The sequence below is a fragment of the Lampetra planeri genome, chromosome 2, assembly GCF_965212315.1.
Source record: "Lampetra planeri chromosome 2, kcLamPlan1.2.h2, whole genome shotgun sequence".
Lineage (NCBI taxonomy): Eukaryota > Metazoa > Chordata > Hyperoartia > Petromyzontiformes > Petromyzontidae > Lampetra > Lampetra planeri.
In genome coordinates, this window is record NC_136108.1 from 20,675,067 (window position 1) to 20,702,574 (window position 27,508).

A 27,508-nucleotide genomic window follows, 5' to 3' on the forward strand; every position below is an offset into this window, starting at 1 on the left:
AAAACGATGATACCTTTACGACACATTATGCAGTCAGAAGGCTCCGTGTTCCTTTGTTGTGAACAAGCAAAACACTTGTAATGAATATGCAGATTACACGAAACAAGTTCCACTTGGGTTTAACCTTTGGCGGCTTGTAAAAAGATGCCACGCTGCCTTGTTTAAAGATTCATGGTAAGCCAACGACCCAAGGCACTTGTGAGGAAACAGAGGAGTTGTTGCCCTTTCATGCACAGACGACCTCCCACGAAAGAGCCCCAAGCAGCTTTACCGAGCCCCCACGCCCGAGATGCTGGCCTACCTGGACTTCAGTGTGTCCACCACGGGGATCCTGGCTGGCGTCAAGGTAGGGCGCTTGGAGGAAACTCTGCTCCTCATCAGGCACCACACACCGTGCACGTCTCTACCCAGTCAACAATCACACGAGCCTGGCGCCACACTGCCCTTGTCTCTGCCTCATCTCCGATTAGCACTGCTCCACACCTTCGATTAGCACGGTTGGCGGTGTACAGTGCGAAAGAAGTTTAACATACATACATTATGACATGACCCAGGTGCCCAGAATTCCTACATGAATGAGCCCCTAAGAGCCAACACATCTTTCGTCTGAATTTTCATTCATGTTTTATCATCGTTATCAATGTTATCAATCGCCACTGTTACATACAGGTCACATAATAATGTTTTCTATTACATACAGGTCACCTAATAATACTGTTAAACGGTATTGTCTTACGAGGTTTCCATCCTTGAAGCACAATGCGTAAGCAGAGCACCTCCCATTAGCACGATTGGCTGCGTGCGGTGCGAAAGAGGTTCAACATACACGCATACAGATTGTGTGCATGGGACAGTGATGGGTGAGGGGGGTGGGGGTCACAGGCGCTGGAGAGTGACGCTGCCGTGCGCCGTGTGCTTGTGTGTCGGAGCAGATGTCGCACGCGGCGGCGAGCGCCCTGTGCCAGGCCATCAAACTGCAGTGCGAGCTGTACCCGTCGCGCCTCGTGGCCCTCTGCCTCGACCCCTACTGCGGCCTGGGCTTCGTCCTGTGGTGCCTCTCGGGGTGAGGACCGGCCCGTGGCAGCGCTCGCACTGCACTGCACCGACGTCGTGGGGGGCGTGGGGGGCTGTCGGCATCGACCGCACGATCTGTCGTAGCGGTGCATGGAATGGACTGAATTACCTTTGACAGAGCGTCAGAGCTGCAGTCTGGGCCTTGTGCCAGGAACCGCCCCATTTAATCTGAGCACAAGATACTTTTTAAGAGTGTTGGCCATACTCATCCTCTGTTCAGTGGTGGCCACAGGCAAAAGCAAACTAAGGACCCGAAATAGCTCAAGGGTCCCCATATTCGTGAACAAAATCAAGTGAACTAATTATCAACTCGAATTAAAATCTTCGTAAACATCGCAATCTGATCTGTATCTCTATTCTATCATATGGATTCCATACTTGTCTTTTGTCTACATCTCTCTCATTTCACTTCAATTCCTTCGCATCTGTATTTCCCTTCTCTCGTCTCACTACATCTCTATCTCTTCTCTATACCTCGTCTGTCATCTCACTCGGACATTATAAACAAAAACAGTGTGTCTACTCATGGCCCCCAAGGGCAAGCGCCACCGCTGTTTTATTGGATTTGCCGCCTGAAAATGTTTAATTTCGTGCATTTTTGTAAGAACTTTTGAAGGTCACTGTGACCAGAAAGTGGTGGCTCAGCAGCAGATGTGCCGGAAGCATGTTTCATTATACAAAGCTGACACAGCAGAGATCCTCAGTTTGAATTGCATCGGAGAGCAGCCGATGGAAATAATTTCTCCAGAGCGGCGCGTTAAGGGTCACCAATCATTGAATATAAAAAAGAGATTTAAATCTGTTGATTGTCGGAGCTTTCAGAGGTAATCTTGTGTATTGATTTCGACGCGTGTCCGGTACCCTTAACGTAGCAGGGTTTTTGGCCTTGCAGGTAAAGTCACAATTAGTAGATGCCGCAAGTAATTGCCCCGGGGGTTCTGTTCAATGGTCTTTTCACCGTGTAACGTGATGCTCCAGTGAATTTGTAGGAAGTTACTAGATTGAGCTTTTGTGCCTTGACTACAATAGCGCAGCTTGGGACGGTGAATCTAAGTTAAGTGAAATTAATGCATGGGATGTGACTGTCTGCTCTACTCACATGCAAGCAGTGCACAATGACCTTTTCAAGCTAATTTAAGCTCTTGGGTTATTAAATTATATTTTTTTGTTTTGTCAAAAAAATGTCCGCTTCATTTACTGACACACCACTGCTTTCCCTAAACCTCTGTGATTACACAGAATCTTGGCATGATATCGTGTAACTGCGACAACACGGCAGCCTCGAGTAAGCTTTCGTGTGCGCTCGCTTTGTGTGCGTGCGTGTGTGTCACTGCAGGGTATATGCAGGCCACCAGTCTTTCCTGATCCCGCCCTTGGAGCTGGAGTCGAACCCGGCTCTGTGGCTGTCGGCCGTGAGCCAGTACCGCGTGCGGGATACCTTTTGCTCGTACTCCGTCATGGACCTGTGCACGCGCGGCCTGGGCACCCAGACGGACACACTCAAGGTCCACCCCCCGCCACCCTACACCTCCCATCACCCCCCCCCCCCAATCCTGCGCTTTGTTGGCCTTAATTAACAAGGGTTTGACACGTCGATGTGCCTCTGCATAGCAGGCATATGGAACTGGAACGGTGCTCTCCGTAATGGGCTCGTCCGTGGGTGAATATTTTCAAATGAGGATTTGTTAACAAAAGGCCAGGCCTATTGTGAACCCAATCAGCATTGGCAAGAGAGATACAAGAGTGGTAAGTGATTGACAGCATACTGCAGGGAAAGTAATTAGTTCCAGAGTTTATCAACATGTAGGTGGGGCATGGAAGAGGAGGATAAAAGCTTTGCTTGGGAGGTCTGTGAGGAGTCCGATTCACATGGCTGGTTGAAGAGAAGAGAGAGGCAGGCATCTCGTGTGATCACTGAAAGCCCCATGGTGGTTTCCTGCTCAAATGAGCATTCGCAGTCCCCGTGGGGTAGTGGTTGCAAATTCCACTCTCCTATTTCTGCGGCCAATTCATATTCATCAACAATGGCGAACGCCCATTGTTGATGGTGGCGAGATGTTAACTATCTCGCCTGTTATACAGGAGGTCGTGGGGTCGGCCGCGACTCTGTCACCTCCGGTTTTTCCCTCCACATTTAGCGACATGCGTTCAGAGTATTTGGCTTGCTGTAAATTTCCATATGGTGATAAGCCACTTCGTTAAGCTATCATTTGTGATAACCAGGTCGCTTCTGAAAAAGAGCTACGTAGCTCAGTGGGCCTTACCTGTGTAGCACTGATTTGATTGGCTGGATAGGCCACGTCAACCCCAAACCAGGAATTGAGTTGCACCCTCTCCCTCTGCGCCACCTTGCGGTTTGTTAAAAAAAAAATTGAAGTTTTGAGTGCAGAGTGGCGTTCCGATAGCGGGGCGGGTGGGCGATCAGGCGGGCGATCGGACGGGCGGTCACATCCTGTCGGCTGTCCTTGCGTGCAGGCGAAGGGTGTGAACCTGTCGTGCGTGCGCACGTGCGTGGTGGTGGCGGAGGAGCGACCGCGGATCGCGCTCACGCAGTCCTTCTCCAAGCTCTTCAAAGATCTGGGGCTGTCGGCGCGCGCCGTCAGCACCACTTTTGGCTGCCGGGTCAACGTGGCCGTTTGCCTGCAGGTGTGTGCGCGCGCGTCACCGATGTGTGTCTGTGTGTGCGCGCCTCGAAGCTGGCGACCCGAGTTCGATTCCCGTTCACGTTCACCAACACCAGTGATGATTATCTGAATCGGTCCTGGGCCCTCCTCTAGATCGATACAGCCTCAAATGAGTACCTGGTGCAGCGTGTAAACATCAGCGGACGGGCGTGGTACTGGCCACCCACCCACCTCCTCATGTACTTTGGCCGGCCTTCATAGGTGCTCACTACCAGCACTTTCCCCAACAGTCTATATGGGAGATCTTTGTCTTTGCCTCCCTTCTTCTACGAGAGTGTGCCGCCGACGGCCTCTGCTCCTGCTGCTCCCCTTGTGTTCTGTTGCACGGACGGCTGCGCACATCAATGTTGTGCGAGTGGCGACTCTTCCATGCTCTCTCTGTCAACATCACGCATTGACGATAAATCCCAACAAGTCTAAAAGCCCCATAGTCTGTCCCGCTGAGCCACAGAGATTAAAAATAAACCATAACAATTGTAAGAGTGCATTAACTTTGCTTGTGAGCCTTGGGTATTAGCACTGAATTCGAAGCATCCTAATGCTCCTTTGTACTGTTGCACTATTTATTCGTGTTTGTACATTTCAAGCAATACAAGTAGCGACTTCACATGCCCTGAGCTACTTCTAATGGACTCGGCGTGTTCTTTGCAGGCTTCAAGGTCGCGTTGCTATGTAACAAAAACAAAAAATGTAACTGGTGTGATCCAAACATTGGAAACTCATTTATTTTTTCTAGATTGAAAACGAATTTCTTTCGGACTGATTTTTGTATTCAGTTTGTTATCCTTCCCCTCGCACCTCCTATTAACACGGTTGGCTACGTGCGGTGCTAAAGAAGTTCAGCATACAACAATACAAACATCCCAATGCTGAAAATGTACCTGCAAATCACTCAAATTTGAATCACACAGCAGCAGCAGCAACATCGCCCCCTCCTGCAAAAACTTGGCAGGACCCTCTTGAAAAATTAGTTGAGACTCAGTGAGGCTTTCCTGAGTAAAGAGAGTGTCAAAATAAAGAAATAACGTGCCTGTGGCTTTGACAAAATCGCTCTCAATGCTACCCAATCTCATCACTTGCTGAAGCTCAGCAGGCTTGGGTCTGCATCGGTGACCACCGGAGCCTCTCGGGTGTTGTTGGCACGGAGCCGCAAGGTAGCCAAAAACTTGCAGTGCCGTGTCACCCCCTCGCGTTGTGTGGGTTTTCTCTGGGTACTCAGAATTCCTGCCACATAAAAGAGCCGTTAAGCTCAGTGGGCCTTACCAGCTGAAATATGGTTCGAGTCTGATTCATGCTTATGGCAATGTCACAATGCAGCACCCGCGATGAGAACGATTTTTTTAAGACTCCTTGAGGCTTTAGTGGGAAGATAATTGCCAAATTGTGTATCGATTAACGTGTTTGTTGCGTGTGGATTTCGAGCTCATCAATGTTTACGACCACATATACTTGAAAAACAATGTATGTGTATTATAAGTTATTGGTATGGACTGGCAGTATGGGTGAATTACCATAACCTTGGGAATTCATTCAAGTCCAGAAGAGACCTTTGCCAAAAAAACAACAGGTCTTTAGTTGTTACTTGTATAGTTTTATACGAGCGGTTGTTCCATCCCCTGTTGTGAATGACACAGAACGATATTAAATAATTGATATGTAGCCGTTATCAATAGTCGGTGATAGTTGTTACCTGGTTCTCATGAGCAAGCCTGTATAATGACTCGTGTGGTTGGAGTGTGTGGGCATGCCTACTCGTTTGGCACAGGACTTTTGGCAGTGTGCTTCCTTTCAACTTTTCCCTGACCTTTCCTGTACATTCTATGCTGTGTACCTCTTCCTGTCCTCTTCTAACAATTTTCAACTCTTCCCCCCCCCCCCCCCTTTGTTTAAATACATTTTATGCGTTCGTCTTTGTCATGAAATCTTTCTTTAGCCGCGGAAAATGGGCAACGTAGCAGAGCAGGTATTTGTCCTGGTCGTAATCCCTTTCATTGCCCCACCTCTAGCCTTCACCCGGCCACCCCCACCACACAGGCCCTGTGCCGTGCTGGCCACGCTCACAGCATGCTGCCATGAAGGGGTGCGGCGATGGCGAGATGTTAGCTACCTCGCCTGGTATACAGGTGGTCAAGGGTTCGATTCCAACCCTGACGACGCCTGTATATCTGGAGTTTGCATGTCTCTCTCTCTCCCCGTGGTGGCGTGAACTTTTCTCCAGGTCCTCCCAATTTTTCCCTCCACATCTAGAATCAACGTGCGTTTAGAGTATTTGGCTGCTATACATTGCCACATGATAAACCACTTCTGAAAAAGAGCCATAGAGCTCAGTGGGCCTTACCTGGTAAAACCAAAAAAAATAGTTCATAGTTTAACTGGTGTACGTGTTTTGAGCAACACCTCGGAGAGAGAGAGCGCATTCCAGCATAAATGCTCCATGCTTGCATGCTGCAACATCCCTGTGGTTGCAAATCCGGTGTGAGTTTACGGTCGCGCAGTGCAACAACGCAAAGGTGTCATCTGTGTTGTAGGGTACCGCCGGACCTGATCCCACCACCGTCTACGTGGACATGAGGGCTCTGAGACACGACAGGTGACCTTGCAGCTCACAATCCCCTGTGGGAACAAACCTTGCACAACACGGCCCACACTCTGCACTGCTGCGCCCGCAACCATACTGCGATGTGTACTGTGTGTATTATACCATGGTACAGTAGTCCCTCGGTTAACAGTGACATGGGTTCACGATTTTTTGATTAACGTTTCGCCTCCCGTTGGGACCCCATGGTTTCGACTGACGTTCAAATTCTGATTAACGGTAGTGTTTTCATATTCTTGGTTCTTTCGGTAAAGTCACGTAGAAGGGAAATAATAAAATCATAAAAATAAAACCAAAAAATTCTCACGTCGTTTCGATTGCAACACAAGCAATCATCATCAGGTGTGAAAACCACAGCACGCGGGTGCCAATTTCGGCCAATCTGAGCCCTCATTAGTGGGGCTGAGCCATGCCCTCAGCCAGTCATCAACGCCCATTTATGAGCATTTAGACCTCGGCTGACTTAGCTTACATTACATCTTCTGCTTTGGCAGTGGAAACAGCTCTCTCTTCAATTAACAGTTATTTCAGCCAAGCGTGTCAGAGGTCCGTCTATTTAGACAACGCAGCACAATAACATTTACTTGGATGCAAAGTAAGTTATCGAACCAACTACGTGTATCATAAAACAGTGTCGAATAACATTATAAATGTATTCTTTGATCATGATATGCGTTTAATGTATGTATTTTGAATCGCACTTTGCTCGTATTAGAATCGCGCTGTACTCATATTAGAATCGCACTGCATCCATATTATAATCGGTATTAAAATCGCACTGTGCTCTTATTAGAATCACATGAAGTGTATAACGCACAGTATGCAGCACAAAGTGTGCAACACACAGTATGTAACAAGACAAAATATAACACAGTTGCACGTTAGCGAGTGGGCGATCGCCACTGCACGATGAAGACGTGAAGCTTTGCTCAACTTTTGTACCATCTCCAGGGTCCGCATGGTGGAGAAGGGCTCTCCCCTGAGCCTGCCCTTAATGGCATCTGGAAAGGTAAAGTTCCACCATGTCAAGGCTCGTACAGGACATTGCATCGTTGACTTTTCATAGATCAAAATTGTCCGTTCTGCATTGCACTTGCATAAACTTGCATACGTGTGCCGCACGCGTCTGATTCAAAGTTGTTTCATAATGATCAGAAATAACCTCATGTATGTATGTTGAACTTCTTTTGCACCGAACGTAACCGACCGTGCTAATTAGAGGTGTGGGGGAAGGACAACAAATTAAACAAAAAAATAAGTTCTAAAGAAATTAGTTTTCGAACTCGATTTTAAATTGCATTGCTCCAGTGGCATCTTAATATCGGAAGGAAAGAGCGTTCCAGATGGCCGCAGAAGCGCATCTGAAGACATGCAATGTAGTGACCATCTTTATTTGACGTCTAGCCAAAAATAGACTTTAATAACATGCATGTTGGTATTTTATATGTTTGTCACAATACAGAACATTCATATCATCCCTTGCTGTTGAAATATCAAAACGCTTTACATTCACCTCTGTTTGATACACCATGGCAAGGAATATTACCGGGTCTTGTGATGCCAGCGTCTTTTGTTCAGCCTTAAAACATAGAGTGTGCCCTGCACAATAGAATAAAATTAATATCATCCATCATGATCATGCCAGTGTGAACTGAGCTAAAGTTCTCCACTCATCAACCCACAACGTTTGCTGTATTGGGGTCATGGCCATCATCTCTGTCATTCACTTAACCTCAATGTCCCTTCTCCACTACCTTGCAGGAGTGGCCAAATTTCAGAATTCCACTATAGTTTAAGAGTTCATCAGTTAAGTTAACTTTAGCACTGATATACACCAGCTATTCCCTTACCGGTATAATGTTCTCTCGTTGTTTTTCTCGATTAGATTATGCCTGGGGTGAAGGTGATTGTTGCCAACCCGGAGACCCGCGGGCCCCTGGGAGACTCCCACTTGGGAGAGGTAATGTACAACTTTTAATGCACCATCACAGGCTCAACAAACGTTCTGCTAAGATGCCTTGCCAATTGCTTCAAAATTGAATCTCCACTGACAACTCTGACGCATCACGAGAAGACAGCGCACGGTTGACTCTGACGTATCTCCCTTTCGTGCAGCGAGAAAGCGAGAGAGCGAGCGAGCGAGAGAGCGACTCTGCTCACACGCGTGTGTGGCCACCCTACGCTGTGCTTCCCCCGCAGATCTGGGTGCAGAGCCCTCACAACTCGAGCGGGTACTACACCATCTACGGGGACCAGTCGCTTCACACGGACCACTTCAGCGCGCGTCTCACCGTGGGAGACACGCACGCCGTGTGGGCCAAGACGGGCTACCTGGGCTTCATCCGGCGCACAGAGCTCACCGACGCCAGTGGGGGTAAGCAACGGCCTCGTCCCCGGGCCCTGTGCTCGCTTGGTTTGATTCGGTTATTTTTGACCCAGCTGGCCAGGATTGGGACAAAAACTCAGCCCACTTTTTCACCCGGGTAACTGGAGAGCACACACTTAACATTAAGACTGACAGTAACGTATTGAAGAATCACAGTTAAGAGACAAACAACATATATAGTATTAAAAAGAAGAAATAAAATCTCATCAATGGTCCGCATACTATCCATGAAGTGTTAAGGCCGCTGGGATAAAAACAATCCGTACGCACGCCGGGAAGCGTGCCTCCGTGCCGTGCAGCACGGGAGCAAAATCTGCGATGGGTAAAATGCACAACTTGCAGCAGCCTTGGCAATTGACAGACAAAGCAGCAGAATGCAGGCCAGGGACAGGAGCATTTGTGCAAATCTAAGCTCTGATTTAATCGGTCTGTACTCGAATGTGAGGAATGTAACTCGGATTCCAAACATCTGTTTCGGGGGTAATTATTTTCATTTTACCAACTTCCAGGATTCAGTTGGCAGCTGAGTAGTTGGGAAGCCGCGGGGATGTGGCACGGGGGGGGGGGGGGGGAGAGGATTCTGACGGCAGTTATCGCCATTGAGCTCCTCCGTGTGTAGCTGTTCGGCAGCAGCAGGGGATGGATGAGTGACTAGGTAGGATTGGTTTATCACACTCCGACTTATGGTGATGCTGCCTCATGTAGTGCTCAGGAGTATACAATATTCACTTGTTATTCGTGACGGGAATATGCTTCGAAGATGCTTATTTTGGGGCGGCGATGAGCGCCATGGCACGTCAATGGTGGACGCAAGTGTCACTGCTCGTTAAGAGGGCTCCCAAGAGACACAACAGTTCCGGAGTGTGCACGGTAATAATTCTGGCGACAGGGTGGCGCTGCAATGGGTAATACCTGTGCCTCACACCAAGAAGGGGTGGCCTGGGTTCAGTTCCCAACTTGGGCGCATTTCTGGAGTTTGCATGTTCACTCTGTGTTCCCTCCTATAGCTAAAAAACACACATACCATGTAGGCTTTCGCGACCAATATTATTCATAAGAAAGGTTTTAGGGTTAGATCGCGTTATTTGGAAATGTGTTGTAACCCTCCACCACCCGACACGGCCAAGCAAAGGACAAATATTTCACTACTTTAGCCCACCAGTGTGTTGAAGAGTGAATCAACATAATTTAAAATTTTAGTACGACGTTTCGTTGGTAATTAAATCCAGCTTCATCGGGCAATTTGCCAGAATGGTAAGGCTCTGCTCTTGCTCCCGGTCTTAAATAGAGCAGCAGCAGGGTGACGTCATCATTTAATTCATTCAGGTGAAGTGATTTGAGGCGGGGAGGGTATTGTAATTATATAATAGATTTGTAATCATTCAATTGTTGTTCATTGGTATTTGTTTCCCTTACAAGGAATTGTAATTGTATTCTATATTTTATTTAATAATACGCTTATGAACATACCATGTAACTGGTATTGACCAAACATCTCAAAAGCTGAAAATGTACATGCAACTTACTCGGGACTACACACAGCAACATCGCCCCCGACTCCAAAAACTTAGCAGGACTCTCCTGAAATATAACATTGACTGACTGAGGTTAAACAAGCAAAATAACGAGACTATTTTTATTACATTGTGTGCAAGGGCTGTATAGCTCATGCATGTGCATTCATAAAGCCAATAAACTATTCCCACTTTATTTGGCAACTCGCCTTATGTGAAGACATCTAGAAATAATCTTTCTTAAAATGGTATAGTGCTGGCAATTGGATTTTCTCAGGCTGATTTGTTGCACCACATTTGTGCCATCAACCCCAGGGTTGAGTCAACCTTAGATGAGCACCTGTTGTGGTAAACATGAGCATTGGGGCGACAAAGGCAGCCAAGCGTAGTACTGGCCACTCATTCCCCTTTTGTGCTGTGCTGACCTTAATATGTGCTCGCAAACAGCCCTTTCTCCGACAGTCTGTGTAGGCTATATGAACCTTATGGCAGGACCCCAGGGTCCCATAAGCCCCCTGCTCTCGCATAAACTGCGTTGCGATGTCACTTTATGTCTGTTGAATGCGAACGATATGCTAATCAAAGTTTTAAAGTTCTGTTTCTGACCACGGCAATTTTGGCAACGACGGGTGCTTGGTGAAGAACGAGAGGATTGATTTCTGGTGGGTCGCGGCATTTATGTGCGTGGTGGAACGGAGTCGCCGAAAATAAATTTGTTAATTACGATTTTAACTTCAGTTTATTCGGGACCCCGGGGTCCCGCCATGAGGTTCATATGGAGGAATATTCGAAAATGTATTTAGCTGCCCAAATGAGCCCCTGTAGTGATGAACGCTATGCTGTCCCTGCACACACACACATGCACACAACCTGTGTCAGGAGCTTCTTCTGAGAGGCCACTGCTTCCTAGCGATGGCTTATATTCAGCGCAAGATTGGAATCACAGGACTATCTTATAGCCCATGTGCTGAATCTTGTTTTCAGTGCCTTTTACGTGAACATTTCTGGATGAGTGCATTGCCATCTAGTGGCCAAATTAAACGTTCCGAGGCGCATCTTTGTCAGTTGTTGAATTTACAAATGTTGACAACTTTGGGTGCAATGTTCCACCACTTTATTCATCAAATGTGATACAATTTCGAAAGTCAAAGTTATTTTATTGAGACACATAGACCATGTAACCAGGTTATAGTAGTTTTTGAGATGTTTTTTGTCTGTTTTACTGGATACATAGAGTAATCATTCCAAGATTTAAAAAAATACCAAAAATACTCTATTTACCATCTTCTTCACAGTGGACATTATAGGTCTCCTTACGTCATTCAAAAAATGAAGTGGCCATTGTGTGCTGGCATCATGGTCCACATTTTCCAAATAAAAAAAAATGACCCGCAAATTCGTCAATTATGATTACACATCAGCGATCATCGCCCCATGGTATGCAGACTCTCGTGCCCACTTCTCAGGTCAGGTGCTGTGCCGCACAGGGACAGCTGCCACTGGCGGGGGGTGGGGGGTCCCTGCACATGTTTCAGATGTAATGTAAGGCGCGTTGAGTTACTTAAGGCATTTAAACGCCATATAAATACCAAATATTACAATGCAACATAGAATTTTGGAGTGGGGCGTTGGCCTGTGACGAGGCACACACTAATAATAATCTCTTTTAATCAAGTTAATTTAAATACGTTTAAGCAAATTTGACGGACTGATGGCACCACTGAGCCTCTGTGCATTATGCAACAACCACCAGCATCTTCTGAATAAGTGCATTATGATCCTTTTGTCTTAGGTCGCCATTCAAAAAATTTGAGCAAATGCATGACCATCATATCAATGTGTTTAGGCCGTGTTTAATTGTGATCAGCCTCCAATTATTATTATTCCGTGTGTGAATTATCACAGCTTGGTGGGAATTGGCTAAGCTTTGACTTTGCAGTGCGGCATTGGGCAAGAGTCGCTTTAAACGCACTCCCCTCGAGGCTGTCACCCGTGTACCCTGCTGCGTGTTGTGAGCGCCTCATATCGCAGGGTAAGCTCATAGGGACTGTAGGTGTCGCTCTGTTTGCTTCGGAGCAACCAAAATCCACGCGCACACTTTGTTCCGTCATAAATTAAACATCCGTTGTGCGATGAAAGTTGTGAAATCTTGATTTGAAGCTTTCGTGACTGCAGGAATCCATACTCTTTGTTTTTTTCGGTAAAGTCACGTAGGTAGAAAATAAAATAAATCACGACGTTTCGGGCGCAACACAAGCGTCCGCCATGTGACTTTACCGAAAGAACCAAAGAGTATAAGTTGTTTACCATTAATTCCGCACAGTGCTTGCGTATAACAGCGATTGATTCAAATGTGAAATTGCATTAGCGTCTGAATATATACCAACTGGAGATTGATGCTGGCACAAGACGGCTTAACAAAGAGAGCATGTGCACTGGCTAAGAATTCTAATGCATGCCCTGTATTTGACAGCGAGTTATGTGGGCCAATGTGCGGGGCGGAGAGCGGTTGTTACTTTTTGTCAACCAGTGAGTTGTTCCAATTGCACAACAACAACAAAAAGTGTTCATCTCATGAATGTTAAAATAGTGATAGTTATCCAAGGAAAAATTTACATAAAAAATATGGGAAAACCTTCTGTGCAAGTGATCATGCACTTTTAGATGATACATGCAACTGTTGTATTCACTCAAGTAATCTGTCAATGTAACCTTGCTCAATTTCACAAAATAATACGATTCCTTACCTCTGTTTTATAATGTAAACTGTCTTCGGGTATAAAATGTAAAGTTGGCACACTCCAGAAAATGACAGTCGTGACACGCACAGCGTCTTAAAACATCTTATCAATTTGATTTTATTCAAATATCCTTCCGTGTGCGTTGTCTTTCTTCGGAATGAGAGCAAGTATAACCAGCTCCGCGAGAATCTGCACCCTGCCTGCTTAGTATCTTAGCGGCATGGAAGTCCATGCTTTTAAATTACCCATCTAAGGCCATCCAGTTGAAGGTCAACCCGGGGTCCAGGCTTCCAGCCCTTCTTATCAATCTTTGCAATCTGGAATTGCTAGCTCACCCAGTTACGGAGAGGCCTTTTTACATTTGTACTTTTGTTTAGAATACTGTTAATTCCACAGTGTCTTTCTAATTATTAAATTGTTTCCTGCTGATTGTGTATATTTATATAGGAGCTAGCTATATGGAAGTAGCTGTATATTGTACACTGCAGTTTTTGGAAAGTAAATACATGAAAGGTTCCAGGAGCACAGACAATGATGTAAAAACAGAGGTTTCGGTGTCACACTGAATTCGCAATTGGGTTGCGGTGTTCAATATGAATCCATGTTAGTGGCCTTTTTAATTATTTGATGATTCTGGAAAAGATTAACTTTGCCAGCTAAGCCTGGGTAGCTGAGGTACAATTATGACCAAGGGACAGTCAATTGAATAAAATATGTATATTTTTTTATTTATAGTAAATTGATGAATATTTAGAAGTTGGACAATAATAGCGGCGATGATGCTAGTTTTCCCTGCCATGGGAATGTGGAATTTACACTCCTGGCTTAGGGCTGCCACATTCCTTGCCCTGCTGATCCACCGCTGATATTGACGACGCCTGCACACAATAGCTTGCGCTTCTGAATGTCAAATGGTCTTTAACGCACACTCTCCATCTGACTGACATTATTCCACCTACACAAACACCAGGCAATGATGGGAATTTAGTTGTCCATATAGAGTGGGTTATTTTAAGTTTGCAGCCTTTTGGCCACATACAGGAACACATAATTGCATAGTGTCTCAACATAAAGAGTGTTTAAGAATTCAGTAGATATGCCAGCAAGTAAAGTATATATGTTGGTGCTAAAACAAATAAAAATGCTATATTCATGAGTGAAAGTAATCTCTTTACATCCTTTCACTGGTGGATAATGCCTGCAATTATCAGCCACATCTCAGACCTGAAATGCCATGTTCAAATTGCATGTTGTAAATCCCACCAGAGGGAAGGACTGATTGCTTCCTTTATTTCGTGTTTACTCTGGAATTCCCCATGCCGAGCCAGATTTGGAAGTTGATGCGAATAGAAACACGTAATTTGTGTATACAATTTGTAGCAACACATTTGCTCCTTTTACAGTTGGTACGTACTGTGTGAAATGCCAACAGAAAGGTTTGTCAACATTTCATTAACCTGTAGAAAATAGTAAAAAAAACATTTTTTTTACGAGTGGCAGCAAAAGTTTGAGAATGAGATTTCTACCAGACCCGAATACTTTAGCAGGCAAATGTTGAGGTTCCACCTGTATGTACTCAAAATGAATAATTACTCCCCTTTGTCAGTCCACTGCTGGATGAAGGTCTCCCCACACGATCAGCCATGGGGTTTGAATGTCCATACTTTACCCCGCTCGTCAATGTGGCGCCGCCAAATTGATCGTGCAGTGCGCTAACTACTGCTCCACCGCTCCCCCGCTCATTTCTCACGTGGCTTAGGTGCCAACGTGCCTCTAAGGTGCTCAGTCATCATCGGAGGCCCGTGCTCATCTTTGTTTGGCCACCATGTGCTTACTGGTGGAGATTCCATGGTGGCAACCAATCTTTCATTAATAAAACCACTGCCAGCATTATACAGCGTGATGATTATTTTATTCACCATGGAGAGATTATGGGCTGTGTCGATCCTAAACTGGCATTTCAACTCGCAACGTTGCTAACGCGAGCGCTGTAACTCTAGCACACCCTTCAGCTGGATGTCTGCACCACTTGGTGTTAAATTACTGTTTACTAGAATTTTAATTAAGTTTTAGTCAACAGTATGTCTTTAGAATAATATGAGATGCAGTTCTAACAATACTGTAATACAAAACTCTGTAAATATTCCTTACTTCCCGCTGTCTTTGTATCCTTGAAGCTTAGTCAAAGTGATCTCCTGTTCAAATGAACATTGAGGCGGTGTTCATCTCCTGTTTCCTGCCCTGAACCGGCAGTGAAAATTCCCACATTCCTCCTCACAGGGTGACCTCAGAGGGATTTATGATAGGCCCGAGTCAACCACTTGACCAGGATGTCAACTACCAATCTTCCGATTGCTAGCCCCCCTCGCTCTACCGCTGATCCACTTGGGCCGGCTGTCTTGAGAACTGCCGACACGTTCACGCTTGCCCGCCCTTTTATCGTCGTGCCGTTTGCTCCCATCCACCGCCTTCCCAGATCGCCACGATGCGCTGTACGTGGTTGGTTCACTGGACGAGACGCTGGAGCTGCGAGGGATGCGGTACCACCCCATCGACATCGAGACCTCCATCCTGCGGGCTCACAAGAGCATCGCCGAGTGGTAGGTGTCACCCCACGCTGCAGTGCCACTTGTACCCACCGTAGTTCATGGAGAGGGCAGCAGACTGTGTTAAGGGCATCCCTCGCCCACACTAAGGTTTTATTTTTACCATTTTATTATTATACCAGGTAAGGCCCACTCAGACTATATAGCTATTTTTCAGAAGCGACCTGGCCACAAATGATAGCTCAACGAAGTGTCTTATCATGTGGAAACTTATAGCTGCCAAATGCTCTAAACATATGTTTCTAAATGTGGAGGGAAAAACCGGAGCTCCCGGAGAAAAATCCACGCAATCACGGGGAGAGACACCGCAGGTGGCTTGGATGACATTTAGGATTTCTCCCATGATGATTTTGTTGCCTCTGACATTTGTAAATATTTTATAAACCATACATTTTTCATATCTTGGTGTGCGTGATTTTACATTTTGTCTCAGCTTGCTTGCGTATTCCAGTTCATGAAAATTGCCATTTAAGAGTTGGCATTTTAGTCTGATTCACAAAACTGATTTGGAGCGCCAAGGATTTTGTATTCCCAGTTTATAATTAAGCTAGGGAAGTACGATATATTCTTTAAATAATTGTTGTATCATCAATATTTACTTTTGTTCACTGCTGTTGATTCAGAATTGTCAATTCCACGTAATTTGTACGCTTGCTTATACAGTAATTTCTCCATCGAAATAATGTAAGGACAAAGTTTGGCAAGGGTACGATATACCTACACCCAGTGAGACGGTGGGATAATGAACTGAGGTGTGAGGGTACATCGCTGTGTACTGTAGCATTCCGTGCGTATAGCCAGAATGAATTTCATTACCGCTCAGTTGCGCAGCTCAAGAAAGTAGTTGGTCGTCGACTGCTCAGAAGCCGTGTTCTGCGTTGTGCGAAAAGTTTTCCCTTAATACTAGAACCTTGTTATTGTCAAAACGCGTTGTTGTCGTGAGCACGCGTTCAGCGAGGACTCGCCCTAAGTGTCCTGACTGCCCTCCCAGTGCCTCATCCCCTCCACTTTCCGTTTCCTTTTTTTTCCTTCCCTCCCCCGCAGCGCTGTGTTCACGTGGACCAACCTGCTGGTGGTGGTGGTGGAGCTGGGAGGGCAGGAGCAGGAGGCGCTGGACCTGGTGCCGCTGGTCACCAACTCGGTGCTGGAAGAGCACTATCTGGTGGTGGGCGTGGTGGTGGTCACGGACCCTGGCACCATCCCCATCAACTCGCGTGGAGAGAAACAGCGCATGCACTTGCGCGACGGATTTCTCGCCGACCAGCTTGACCCAATATACGTGGCCTACAACATGTAAACCGCTGTCCGTGGCCCCCCTCACCAACACTAGCGAGGGTGGTTAGAGGTTTCAACGTACCAGCTTTGGTGGAGATTCAGGCAAAGCTGCAAGGGAGGCAGTGGGGGGGGGGCGTGGTGACTGAAAGCAGAGTGGCAGATGATGAAACGAGCATGCAGTCTCAGCCAGGCCTTGCCCCCCACAGTCATTTCTACACACTTATCAGGATTGAAGGTGCTCGTTTTGGCGATATTAATTTGCTACCCTTTTTAGCTCGTCGCAGCTCTGCTTGTGAGCCCACCCAAACGTTGCTGCGCTAGTGCGCGCCTTGTACGGTCCGGCGTGGGCTGTTGCGGCTGCGCGCGTGCGTGTGTGTGTTTTTTTGCTGCTATGTTTTGACGCCACTAGAGGAAATTGACACCACATCGACTTGCCCGCGCGTTGGCTGTTCTCCTAACGTCGCTGAGAATTGACACCGGATCGATTCGCAGCGTATCGCTTGTTCTCTACTAACGCTACTCAAGATGCACATCTCCCGCGAACTTTGAATTGTTATTGGCGGTATGCATCTCAAGCGCTTATTTTACAGTGTAATAGATCAATCGGTTTGAGCTAAGACACATGCAGTGGGAGATAGCTTTACCAGCACTAAAAGGAATGTATTTTTTTAGTTGCAGGATTTGTATGTGCAAAATTCATTGTATATAGTTCGTTAGCCTAATTGTCTTATTTGATGTATAGTGAACTGTAAATACAGCTTGCTCACGTCCGTTCAGAAAACCGTGACGTTGTCTCTCCCAGTACTAATTTGCATTGATAACGGTTCCTTAATTCTGCAGACCTCACTGCCGCAGTGCTCGTTCGATCAGAATTAGCGAAGCAGATCCCTCATTTTCCTCGTTCTCTACACGTGGCCTAGCAGTCGTATTGTCTCTGTGTGTAAACCATGACCACTTTTTCCAGACTCCACCACAGCAGAGGGACTTGCATAGATTACAAAATATACGCTTCTCCTACTGAATGTTCCATGTTACTCTTGGCTTGTTTTCACTTTACAAACAACAGGGTCAAACCTTATACATTTGCCAAATGTATGGCAGGATGTTTTATTGTTATTCAGTTACACAATGTGAAAAAAAACAACCTCCCAAGCCATGTATATCTTGACAAGAACAATCTGGGATGAACTTGAGTTATCTGGTGATAATTTAGGTTTTTCAGAACACCATTTTTTGGCTTTTTATCAATTGTGGTGGGCGAGGTGGGGGGGGGACAGAGTTGAAAATATATTGAAGTGGAGTGGGAAACGTACGTGATGTGTCAAAGCACATGGATTCACAGCGGTGCATGAGCAGGGAGCGGGGAGCATCGTTTGCCTTGCATTTTCCGGATTTCCATGCCGGCCGGTTTAGTGCGGTCGTACTTAACCGGCCACCGCTGCCGTCACCGCTGCTGCGGTGCAGCGAAGGAGGTGACGGGAGTGCGGTGCTGGGGGCCACGCGGCCCCACCTCCTCCTCCTCGCGTGTGAGACCCTCGCCGCGTGATCGAGGCTTCTTGTGCGGCGAGCGGCGCATGGGCGGCCTGAGCTGGGGCGGTGGGGGTCCGGCTCCTCATACGAGAATACTTGAAGCCTTAGTAGAAGTGTAACCAAAATGCAAAGCGACTCCGCGATGAATGCTGAGGGGTTGCGGCGCGTTTACTCCACTGCAGTGTGTGACGGCGGTTGTGCTGCGTTAGCGGAAGGAAAAACGGAACCGTGGCTGGGGCCGTGACCACTGACTTTCATCGTATGGCGGGAGGTGATTCAGTCTTAATGCAGTGAATATAACTACTCTGTGCACGCAGTAGTTTGCTTACAAGCATACAAATTCTAACTACTGTACTGTTGTTCATGTTTACCATCAATATTTTGGTGCGTTTCTGTGCAACAGAGGCTTGTGTGAGTACGCTTAATGTTAAGCAGCTACGTGGTTGGGTAAACAGGGGGACCACTTGCCATATTATTGGTGATGTGTGACGCACATTATACCGAAAATTACTTTTGTTATAAATATCAAATGTACATTAATAGTAGTTTTTTTTTTAGCACTATGTTGTTCTTTGGATTTGCCGAGCTGGTCATGAGTGAGAAAAAAAAATATCATGTTTTAAACTTTGTGTAATTGGTTGAAGTTGTTCAACTGTAAGTAGCCGTGTGCCGTAAAACTTGTTACCTACTGCTGTGAAACCCATCCACACACACGCCGTCGTCTGAAGAGGCAAACTCAATGGGGATTCTGTTTTATATTTTCAATTTTAGTCATTTATGCCCCCATGTACCGTCAGAACTGGCTTTTCTTTTTTCAAAGAATGTGCATGCCATTACCAGTATAAACGATTGTCACGTATGCAATTGTTTTACAACAACAACAAAAATGGCATTTCATTTCGCAAAAGCGTTTGCATCAATTACGGTTTTTTTTCACGTTTTACAATTTTGTGAGCCACCTTTCAAATCCAAAGAAAGACATGCCGTGAAAAAGATAAAACAAATCAATTTTAACTGTTGGGTAACATTGGTGGAAACCGCTTGCAAACGTTTCACCGAGTAATTAAACATTAATGCGGTGGTTTTATCTTTCAACTTAAAAAATAATAACATGACCCGAAAAATTGACAGTTTTGTGGGTGTAATTATGTATAAATGCCATTTTTAAATTATTGTATTTAAACATGTATTTTAGTGCATACAAACCTTGCAGATAATCGTCTCTTAACCCATTGTAATTGCTAATAGTTCTTTCTATCCTGAATTGCGGCGTCAGAATTCTGTTTTTTTAGCCTCCGACGTTTTCCTTTCATCGCTAGTTTGGGTTTTACGTCATTCTTCTGAAAATAATTTGTAGTAAAACGACGACAACAACAACAAAAAAAGCAAATAAAAATGTAAACTGTTTGACTGTTGCCTGTTTTATGGTTCTTTTTGGGTTGACATCTCGATCATCATCAGTGGCGGTGGCACAGCAGCGGTTCAATGTGAACCATCGCTCAACAAGGACTAACACGGGCAACCATAAGAGTTTTTTGTTGTTGTTTAGATCGCGTAAATGTAAATGGGTTGTTAACCCCGCCACCATCCGACACAGCCAATTTGCAAGGTTTGTCATGTAAACAATATGACAATTCGTTACTAGTACAGCACACCGGTGTGTTGGAGAGCAAATCCACATTTACAATCCGAGTATGACGTTTCGGGTGGCGGGTTTAACGACATTTGTATTTACGCGACCTCACCCAAAACAACTTATGGATGATATTGGTCGCGAAAGCCACGAGTCATGGCGAATAAAACCCTTTCTGATTCTGAAACAAACACTGGCAACCCATACACATATCGGGTGTACTGGCCACGTGCAGAGTGAATGAGAGATCAAGCTTTGCCCCATTTGCAGGTTATGGAATTCAGACTATGCCCAGTATATCTACCCATATTCAACTTCTGGAGCTTGAGTACTGTCATTGAATCGGGCGAATACCGACTTATTGAGACAAAACTCGGATACGACACAGGGTCGTGTAACATGTGCCCAACGTGAGGATTATTGCTCACTTGAAGCTATTTAATATTACTAAAGTGTTCATAAAAAAGTTTCATATACTGAAATATCTAGACCAAATATGTATACCCTGTTCTGGAAAACATTGGAATGCTGTTTGGCAACACGATGAAAATTAAGCGTTGACGCTGTCTGGTTGACAACATCTGCGATTGTTACGTAGTCTTGTCCCAAGATTATTGCAGGACCAACTACCCGAGTCTGCCATTCGAGATGTGTGCCTAGTGCACGTTATTTTCAAGTTATTTTAGAATATTTTTTCCGTCGTGTATTCAGAGTCTGCATGCAAATCTTTTTTTTCGTGATTTTTAAAGCAATGTGAGACAATGTTTTAATAAAATTCCCTACAATCATGCAAGTTCTTCCCACAGGACAATCGTCACCATTCAGAAAGCAGGGAAACATCTTACCAGCTCTGGAGAGTTGATAAGCTCTGTTTAATTGTATGGGAATTGTTATCTGAAAAATGATCGTGCCCACACCACATAGCTGTCTGAAGTAACCAGAACTCCTAGAAAATTACAATGATGAGCATGCAATGCTAATTTTCCAGAGTTGTCGACAAGCCCATAATCGCGTTCGGACTCGATTCTCTTTTCCAAAGTCAGACAATTGATAATATAATGGAACCAAATGAAATGTCAAACAAATGGACCGATTCGCATGAGCGACGATTCAAACAGCACGGCACTCGGTCAACGCGTGGTGTGTCCCGGCAGACAGACACCGATGTCCCGTAGGGACATAGACTTTTGGGGCAAGTGCTGTTAACGAGCAACTATGAAGGCCGGCCCAGCACACGAGGTGGTGGGTGGCCAGCACTACGCCTTTGCCTCGCTTGTGGCGATGTTTACACCTCGCACACATTTGAGGCCTTAATCAATCTGCGGGAAGTCGAGTACCCGTTCAGATAATCCACACTGGTGTGGGCCCTGAGCGCGAATCGAACATGGGTAGCCGGGTTCGTCGCGCAGCGTGCTAATCGATGACGGACACGGGTCTGGACCACTTTTCATGGTTAGATGTTTCGATCATCATTATCGGCCTTGATCAGTCCACTGCTGGATGAAGGCCACCAACTCCATTAACTGCCATGGTCCCGTGGTGTAACATTCCACCCGACACCTGCATCGCGAGCTGACGTCATCGCTCCATCTCCACGAGGGACGTACTGTCGCCCTGGAGCGACGGTCTCCTGCCCCAAGCCCGCGTGTATAAATATCTTCAACAACGCCGTTAACCTGCACGTGTTATCGAGTCCACGCGTGCCTCTTCCCTGTTTCTCAATGCAATTCCATGCACGCATCTCTCCTTTCTTCTTTGTGCACGTCTCTGTTTTTGTTCAATTTCCTTCGACAATGTCCGCGTTCCTAAATCCATATCAAAGCGTGCAAATTTGCAATGATTGAAAACGAACCCAAAAAAATCCGTAATTAAGCCCATGGTATTTTAACTTTTCACGATCAAGATCGGTTTACAAACAATTCTCAAATTCACAATCGCCCCACCGGCCCACCCCCATTATTCCAACATTTTGATCCTGAACCTCGCTCCACAGCTCGACTCAACACAAGCCGCTGTGCTGTTCTCTTTCTCAAATCGATGTGTCTTGGCAGTCGTTTAGCCACAGCTTGCTTCACCTGGCCATTTTAGTTGTCTTAGGGGCGTATATAAATGACGTCACGCGATTTTGGACGATTTTTGACCCCCCCCCTTTCGTCACACGGCGTCACAAAAAGTCGGACCCCCCTCAAATATGACGTCACAAAGCTCTGCCCCCCCCCTCAAATAAATAAAACATGCTTCAAATCGCTTTAAACTATTGTCATTGTAGTGCGTATTTAACGTGGCGCTACACTGATGTTGTAGGAGAAAACATTTATTAAAAAGTCTATTTAATTAAGTAGAACGTGTTGTCTAAATTTATTTAAAGTTGCGCATTTTGATGTGACGTCACATTTCTCAAATTTCCCCCCATCGTCACATATGTCTGACCCCCCCCCCCTAGGTGCGTGACGTCATTTATCGACCCCCCCCCCCCCTTACGCATTGTCACAATGTGTGGCAAACCAATCGTAGAGTTTTATCTTTTTCGCCAGCGATTATAGATCTAGGTAACGCTTTTTAAACGGGGTTCACAGCACGGAATCGTGGGTTCGATCCCGACCCTGACGCCTGCTGCTGTATATTTGGAGTTTGCGTGTGTCTCTTCCCGTGGTCGTGTGGATTTTTTCACCGTGTCCTCCGGTTTTTCCCCTCCACATTTATAAAAACATGCTTTAAGAGTATTTGGAAGCTATTAATTTCCACATGATGATAAGCCCACTTCGCTTATCATCATACGCCATCGGGCTCTAATAAAAACATGGTTTAGTTTAATTCTAGATTTGAAGTTTTCGTGACTGCAAGGATCCATAATCTTTGGTTCTTTCGGTAAAGTCATGTAGGTAGAAAATTAAAAAAAACTAAGAATAAAAATAAAGAATAAAAATAGAAATGACTAAATTAAATCACGACGTTTCGGAAGCAACACAAGCTTCCATCATCAGGTGGGACAACCACAGCAAAATTACTGTAGTGGGCAAAGAGAGCTGTTTTTTATTCTTATTTATTTTCACCCACGTTACTTTACCGAAATATCCAAAGAGTATGGTTTAGTTTTGTTACTTGACAGGCATCGTTTCTCCCATGACAGCCTCGCGTCGTTCATAACGCGACCACCATCCCTCTGCCGCCGCTGCTGCTGCTCCACATCCATCACATCAGCATTCAATCCACAGCGACTACTCAGCGACACTTTGAGGCGCCCCGTCTCTCTCGTCTGGCTCTCGAGCATCAACACTGAGCCTCGACTCCGCACATCAAGAGTCACGGTCGTTCGTTTACGGCCCGAGAAAAAAAACACATTTGTGTGCGTTCATGAATGTCCTTCCATTACACTGGTCAACAAAAAAAACATTTTTTTGTGGCCTGGACTTTTGCAGCTGTTTTAGACTAACTTCAGGGTGCTGATTCCAAATCTGATCTCAGATTTTCTCTATCACATCTCATTTGTATGCTATCGGCATACCCCATTTTCATTGATTTTACCTGAAATTAACTCTGTCACTTATGATTGCAAGTTGTTGCGAGTCAGGGACTGCTTTAGTGTTAAAATGTATTTTTAGGATAGTGTGTTTATAATATCATTGTATGTACATATCCATATTTATTTAATATTTTTCTTCTGCAGTTTTTATTTAAAATGCAATATTTGATATCTCAAAAATCTGATGTGATAGACAAAAACTGATGCCAGATTTGGTATCAGCACCCCAAAATTACCTTAAACCTGTTGGAATACCTTATGCCAGAGAAAGTGTGTTGACCAGTGTTATCAGCAGCAGCAGCATCACCGTCATTCCATCCAGCAGAGGGCTCTCGTGCTATCTGTCCTATTGCAGCTTCTTTGAAGGGGTGGGGGGGGGGAGCCAATTAATCTACGATCCTCACGAGTCCTATCTATGCATACAGGCAGCGGCTGTCTGCTTAAACGTACATACTTACCGAATGTACAAGACCACACGAGGTAATAATGCACAGGCTTATCAAACCAGTAACGTTTGTGCTTATATGCAGCATTATATATGTCACGAAGTTTTAATGGTGAGAGCAAGTTATTGCGGTGTATTTCTGACATCTCCATTCAGTGCCGTGGCAACATAGCCACGTGCAGGAGTTTAAGGGGAACAGTCGCATTGAAAACCAATTTTCTTTGATTAAAAACTAATCGCTTCAGAACTGCTTGTGATCATTTATTGTGACTTGCAGATGCCCCGTGCTTTTGTGGCAGCCCACACGCAGCCCGCATTCGTCTTCAGTCTCGTAAGACTGGTGCCGCTCAAAAGTAACCATTGATGGGACCTTTAGACATCTATTACACATCACTGATACTCTCTGGTGGCGCTGCGGGAGGCACTCATTGCACCTCGATCCCAAATTGAGGGACGAGGCTTGTCCATTGAGATGTCAATTTTCAATTCCCACGGTTGAATATGATTGACTCAATATCCGCAGGCACAGGTACGATAATGCAGCTGCCGTCTGAGGACACGGTGAATGGACACACAATTGACCGTCTCTGAAGTTATCGTATAAAACTGCACGTGTCTGAGCAGTCCCTACTCCAGACACTATACCTGATCACAAAGACTGTTGGGGCAAGTGCTATTAGCGCGCACCACCTCCGCAGTGGTGATGTTTACACACCGCACCAGGTCCTCAATTGAGGCTGAGTGGACCTATGGGAGGCCAAGGAAGGTTCCCAGGTAATCGTCATCGTTTGTTGGTGGCCCTCAGTGCCGGATTCTCCTAGGAGCAATAGTAGCTACATATGCTACGGGCCCCGCACTTTCAAGGGCCCCACGCTAAATGCTTTAAATTTATCAATTCCGGTTCAGTGATTCTGCAATTGCTCTATTACTATAGTACTATATTACCTTAAACTTTTATGAACGACTGGGTGTTTATGGTTAGCGATTTGTCATATTTTCTGGCTCGAAAGCAAATGAAAACATACAATAACTTTAGTATGCAAGTTAACATTTTGTATTTTCATATTGAAGTGTTCTTTGTTTTATTTAGGGCCCCTTTATAACATATTCTACAGGCCCCGCACGAGCTTAATCCGGCACTGGTGGCCTTGAGCGAGCATCGAACTCGGGTCACTGGATTCATCGGGCAGCGCGCTAACCGCTACATCACCTGATCGCTTACACTACTCCACACACACACAGGCATGATCTGTTAGAAAGCCCTCCTCTATAAATGCAGCTATTGTTTGATTTTGTCATCCCCCTCACCCCGCCCGCCCGCCCCTGTGTTTGCTCTAAAATATTTTTTTAAATACTCCAAGAATGGCCCGCGGCCTCGTGGTTAATAGCCTTGCACCCGGAGACTGACCCCTCTCTCTCTGCCTCCCACACCTACCGGTCGTCTTGCACTGCCACGGGTGCAATGCACTCACGAAGCTGAGTTCTTAAGCCCAACGAGGAGAGAGATCGGAGCACAGAAGAGAACAAAGTCGTCAACGGGCAATCGGGCACAGTCATAGTGGCAGGAAAAAAAGGGGGGCTTATTGATGAAATACAAAGATAAGGTTTCGAATGTATTCAAGGTCACGTTACAGCCCATATAATGGGAGTGCAGCGGGGTGAAAACACAGAGCTCTGTGTGCCAGACTGTCAAGGGCGCTATGTGTTCGCTTGGTCATCTTGCCTTACCCGAAGCCCTTCCTGTGGTCAATGAGCCAGTCTCTGAAATGCGCCGAGCGACATTCTAGCTTATTGCCATGTCATCGCAAAGATAAGGCTGTCGTTAACGTAGTACGAATATATTTAAGTTATAAAGGGTCTTTCAAAAAGGTACTCGAAGAGCTGTAACTTAGAATGAGCAAGCGAACGGTTGCTCAAGTAATGTATAAACATAAAATGTGTATTAACTAAACTGTAGTTGAATGTTTCGTCGGTTTCAGAGTAATACTATTACAGCAGAGGACTTTGCCTCGAATAATCACACTTTTTAACGTCAGTGTTCTTCGTGATTTATTTGTTATATAATAGGCTGCGTGCCAAATTGTTTGAAGCCAAACGGAGCCCAGAATGAATGCTCACTCAGTGTATGAGGTTAATAAACTAAAACGAAACTATTTTTTATTTTACCAGGTAATGCCCACTGAGCTCTGTCGCTCTTTTTCAGAGGCCACAAACGATAAATCAACGAAGTAGCTTATGGTGTGGAAATTAACATCAGCCAAATACTCTAAACGCATGCTTCCGAATGTGGAGGGGAAAAACTGGAGGACCCGGAGAAAAATCCAAGCGACCAGTGGGGGAGAGAGAGAGACACGCAAAATCCAACTTTACCGTAGGTATCAGGGCGCGGGATCGATGACACGACCTCTTGTATACCAGGCGAGGACGTTAACATCTCACCACAGTTGTTTAATTATTTTAAGGCGCCATGGTAGATTAAAGTGCCTTCTACAACGTGTATCCTCTCTACCTCTCTGGAGGAAGGGTCATTGCCCGAAACGTCAGCTATTATTTATAAAACATGTTTTAAGGCCACCGCGTTATTGACGAATGTTTCGATGTTTGTTTGTTTTCTGTTATTTAAGCCGTGAAGTGACCAGCAAGCGGAGAGTGTTCCATTCTAACCATTCGCATCGACCCACAATTCACCGCCTAATCACCACACGCTCCCTGCTGACGAGCCAGCGCTGCCATTTGTGGCGATCCACGGTGTTCGATCGGCACAGCGTGCTTGCCAAAAAATTAACACCTGCAATGCAGAGAAGTCAACCGCTTCGAAATGAAGCAAGTTCTTTGCACCGGTTACTTTATGGACTTCGCAGGACCCCCCATTGTAACTCCCTGCACTAAAAAAAAGACGCTGCATGCCCACTGTTGCTACTGTGAACGCTCACATTCAGGCCGTGCCTCGCACGGAGTGAATGTCAGGTCACGATGAACAGATGCCACCTGGTGAACATCCACTGCATTGCTCGAGCTGCTCGAACCATTACGGAATTTAAACAACAACAACAAAAATACACGGGCACCGTAGCGGTTGCCTGCGGACAGCTACTGCGGCAGTGTGCAACACCGCGTCCCACGCTACAAAACTACGCCCCATCTCCAGCTTCGCGGCCAGGGCAGGGAATTGTCAAAAGTCCCCGACCTGCTGTAAAGTGGTCATTATTGACCTGTGACGTTGTCAGAGGAGGCCACTGTTTGACGTCATCATTTAAGCTTTGTTTCCAAAATCCTACGTTTAAAAAATTGCGTGCAATCGTTGTAAACGTATCTACATGAATTGCGACTGGAATATATCTACATTGGCAGTGCTGCAGGACTCCTAATTTTGAGGTTGTAAGTTCAAGTCCCAGGCAAGCTCAACTCAGTCCCATCATCATCATCCTTTCAGAGTTGGAAATCGAGTCCTACTAGGCGAGCCCCACAATAAGTGGCTTTCCTGTGGAGAGCGACTTTCAT

At 45.7% G+C, this 27,508-nt stretch overlaps 1 protein-coding gene across 7 annotated transcripts in view; it reads left to right on the forward strand.

Annotated features, from left to right (window-relative positions):
- LOC144729604 (disco-interacting protein 2 homolog C-like) overlaps positions 1 to 19,813 on the forward strand; it is a 135,202-nt gene extending 115,389 nt beyond the window's left edge. For all 7 annotated transcript variants that reach the window (XM_078609978.1, XM_078609996.1, XM_078609989.1 and 4 more), the window contains 10 exons: positions 237 to 346; positions 933 to 1,063; positions 2,411 to 2,579; positions 3,550 to 3,720; positions 6,287 to 6,348; positions 7,306 to 7,363; positions 8,240 to 8,314; positions 8,554 to 8,728; positions 15,472 to 15,595; positions 16,646 to 19,813. In XM_078609978.1, coding sequence (XP_078466104.1) covers positions 237 to 346; positions 933 to 1,063; positions 2,411 to 2,579; positions 3,550 to 3,720; positions 6,287 to 6,348; positions 7,306 to 7,363; positions 8,240 to 8,314; positions 8,554 to 8,728; positions 15,472 to 15,595; positions 16,646 to 16,898 — 1,328 coding nt within the window. In that variant the 3' untranslated portion in view covers positions 16,899 to 19,813. The remainder of the gene's footprint in view (positions 1 to 236; positions 347 to 932; positions 1,064 to 2,410; positions 2,580 to 3,549; positions 3,721 to 6,286; positions 6,349 to 7,305; positions 7,364 to 8,239; positions 8,315 to 8,553; positions 8,729 to 15,471; positions 15,596 to 16,645) is intronic.
- Positions 19,814 to 27,508: the final 7,695 nt, after the last annotated feature.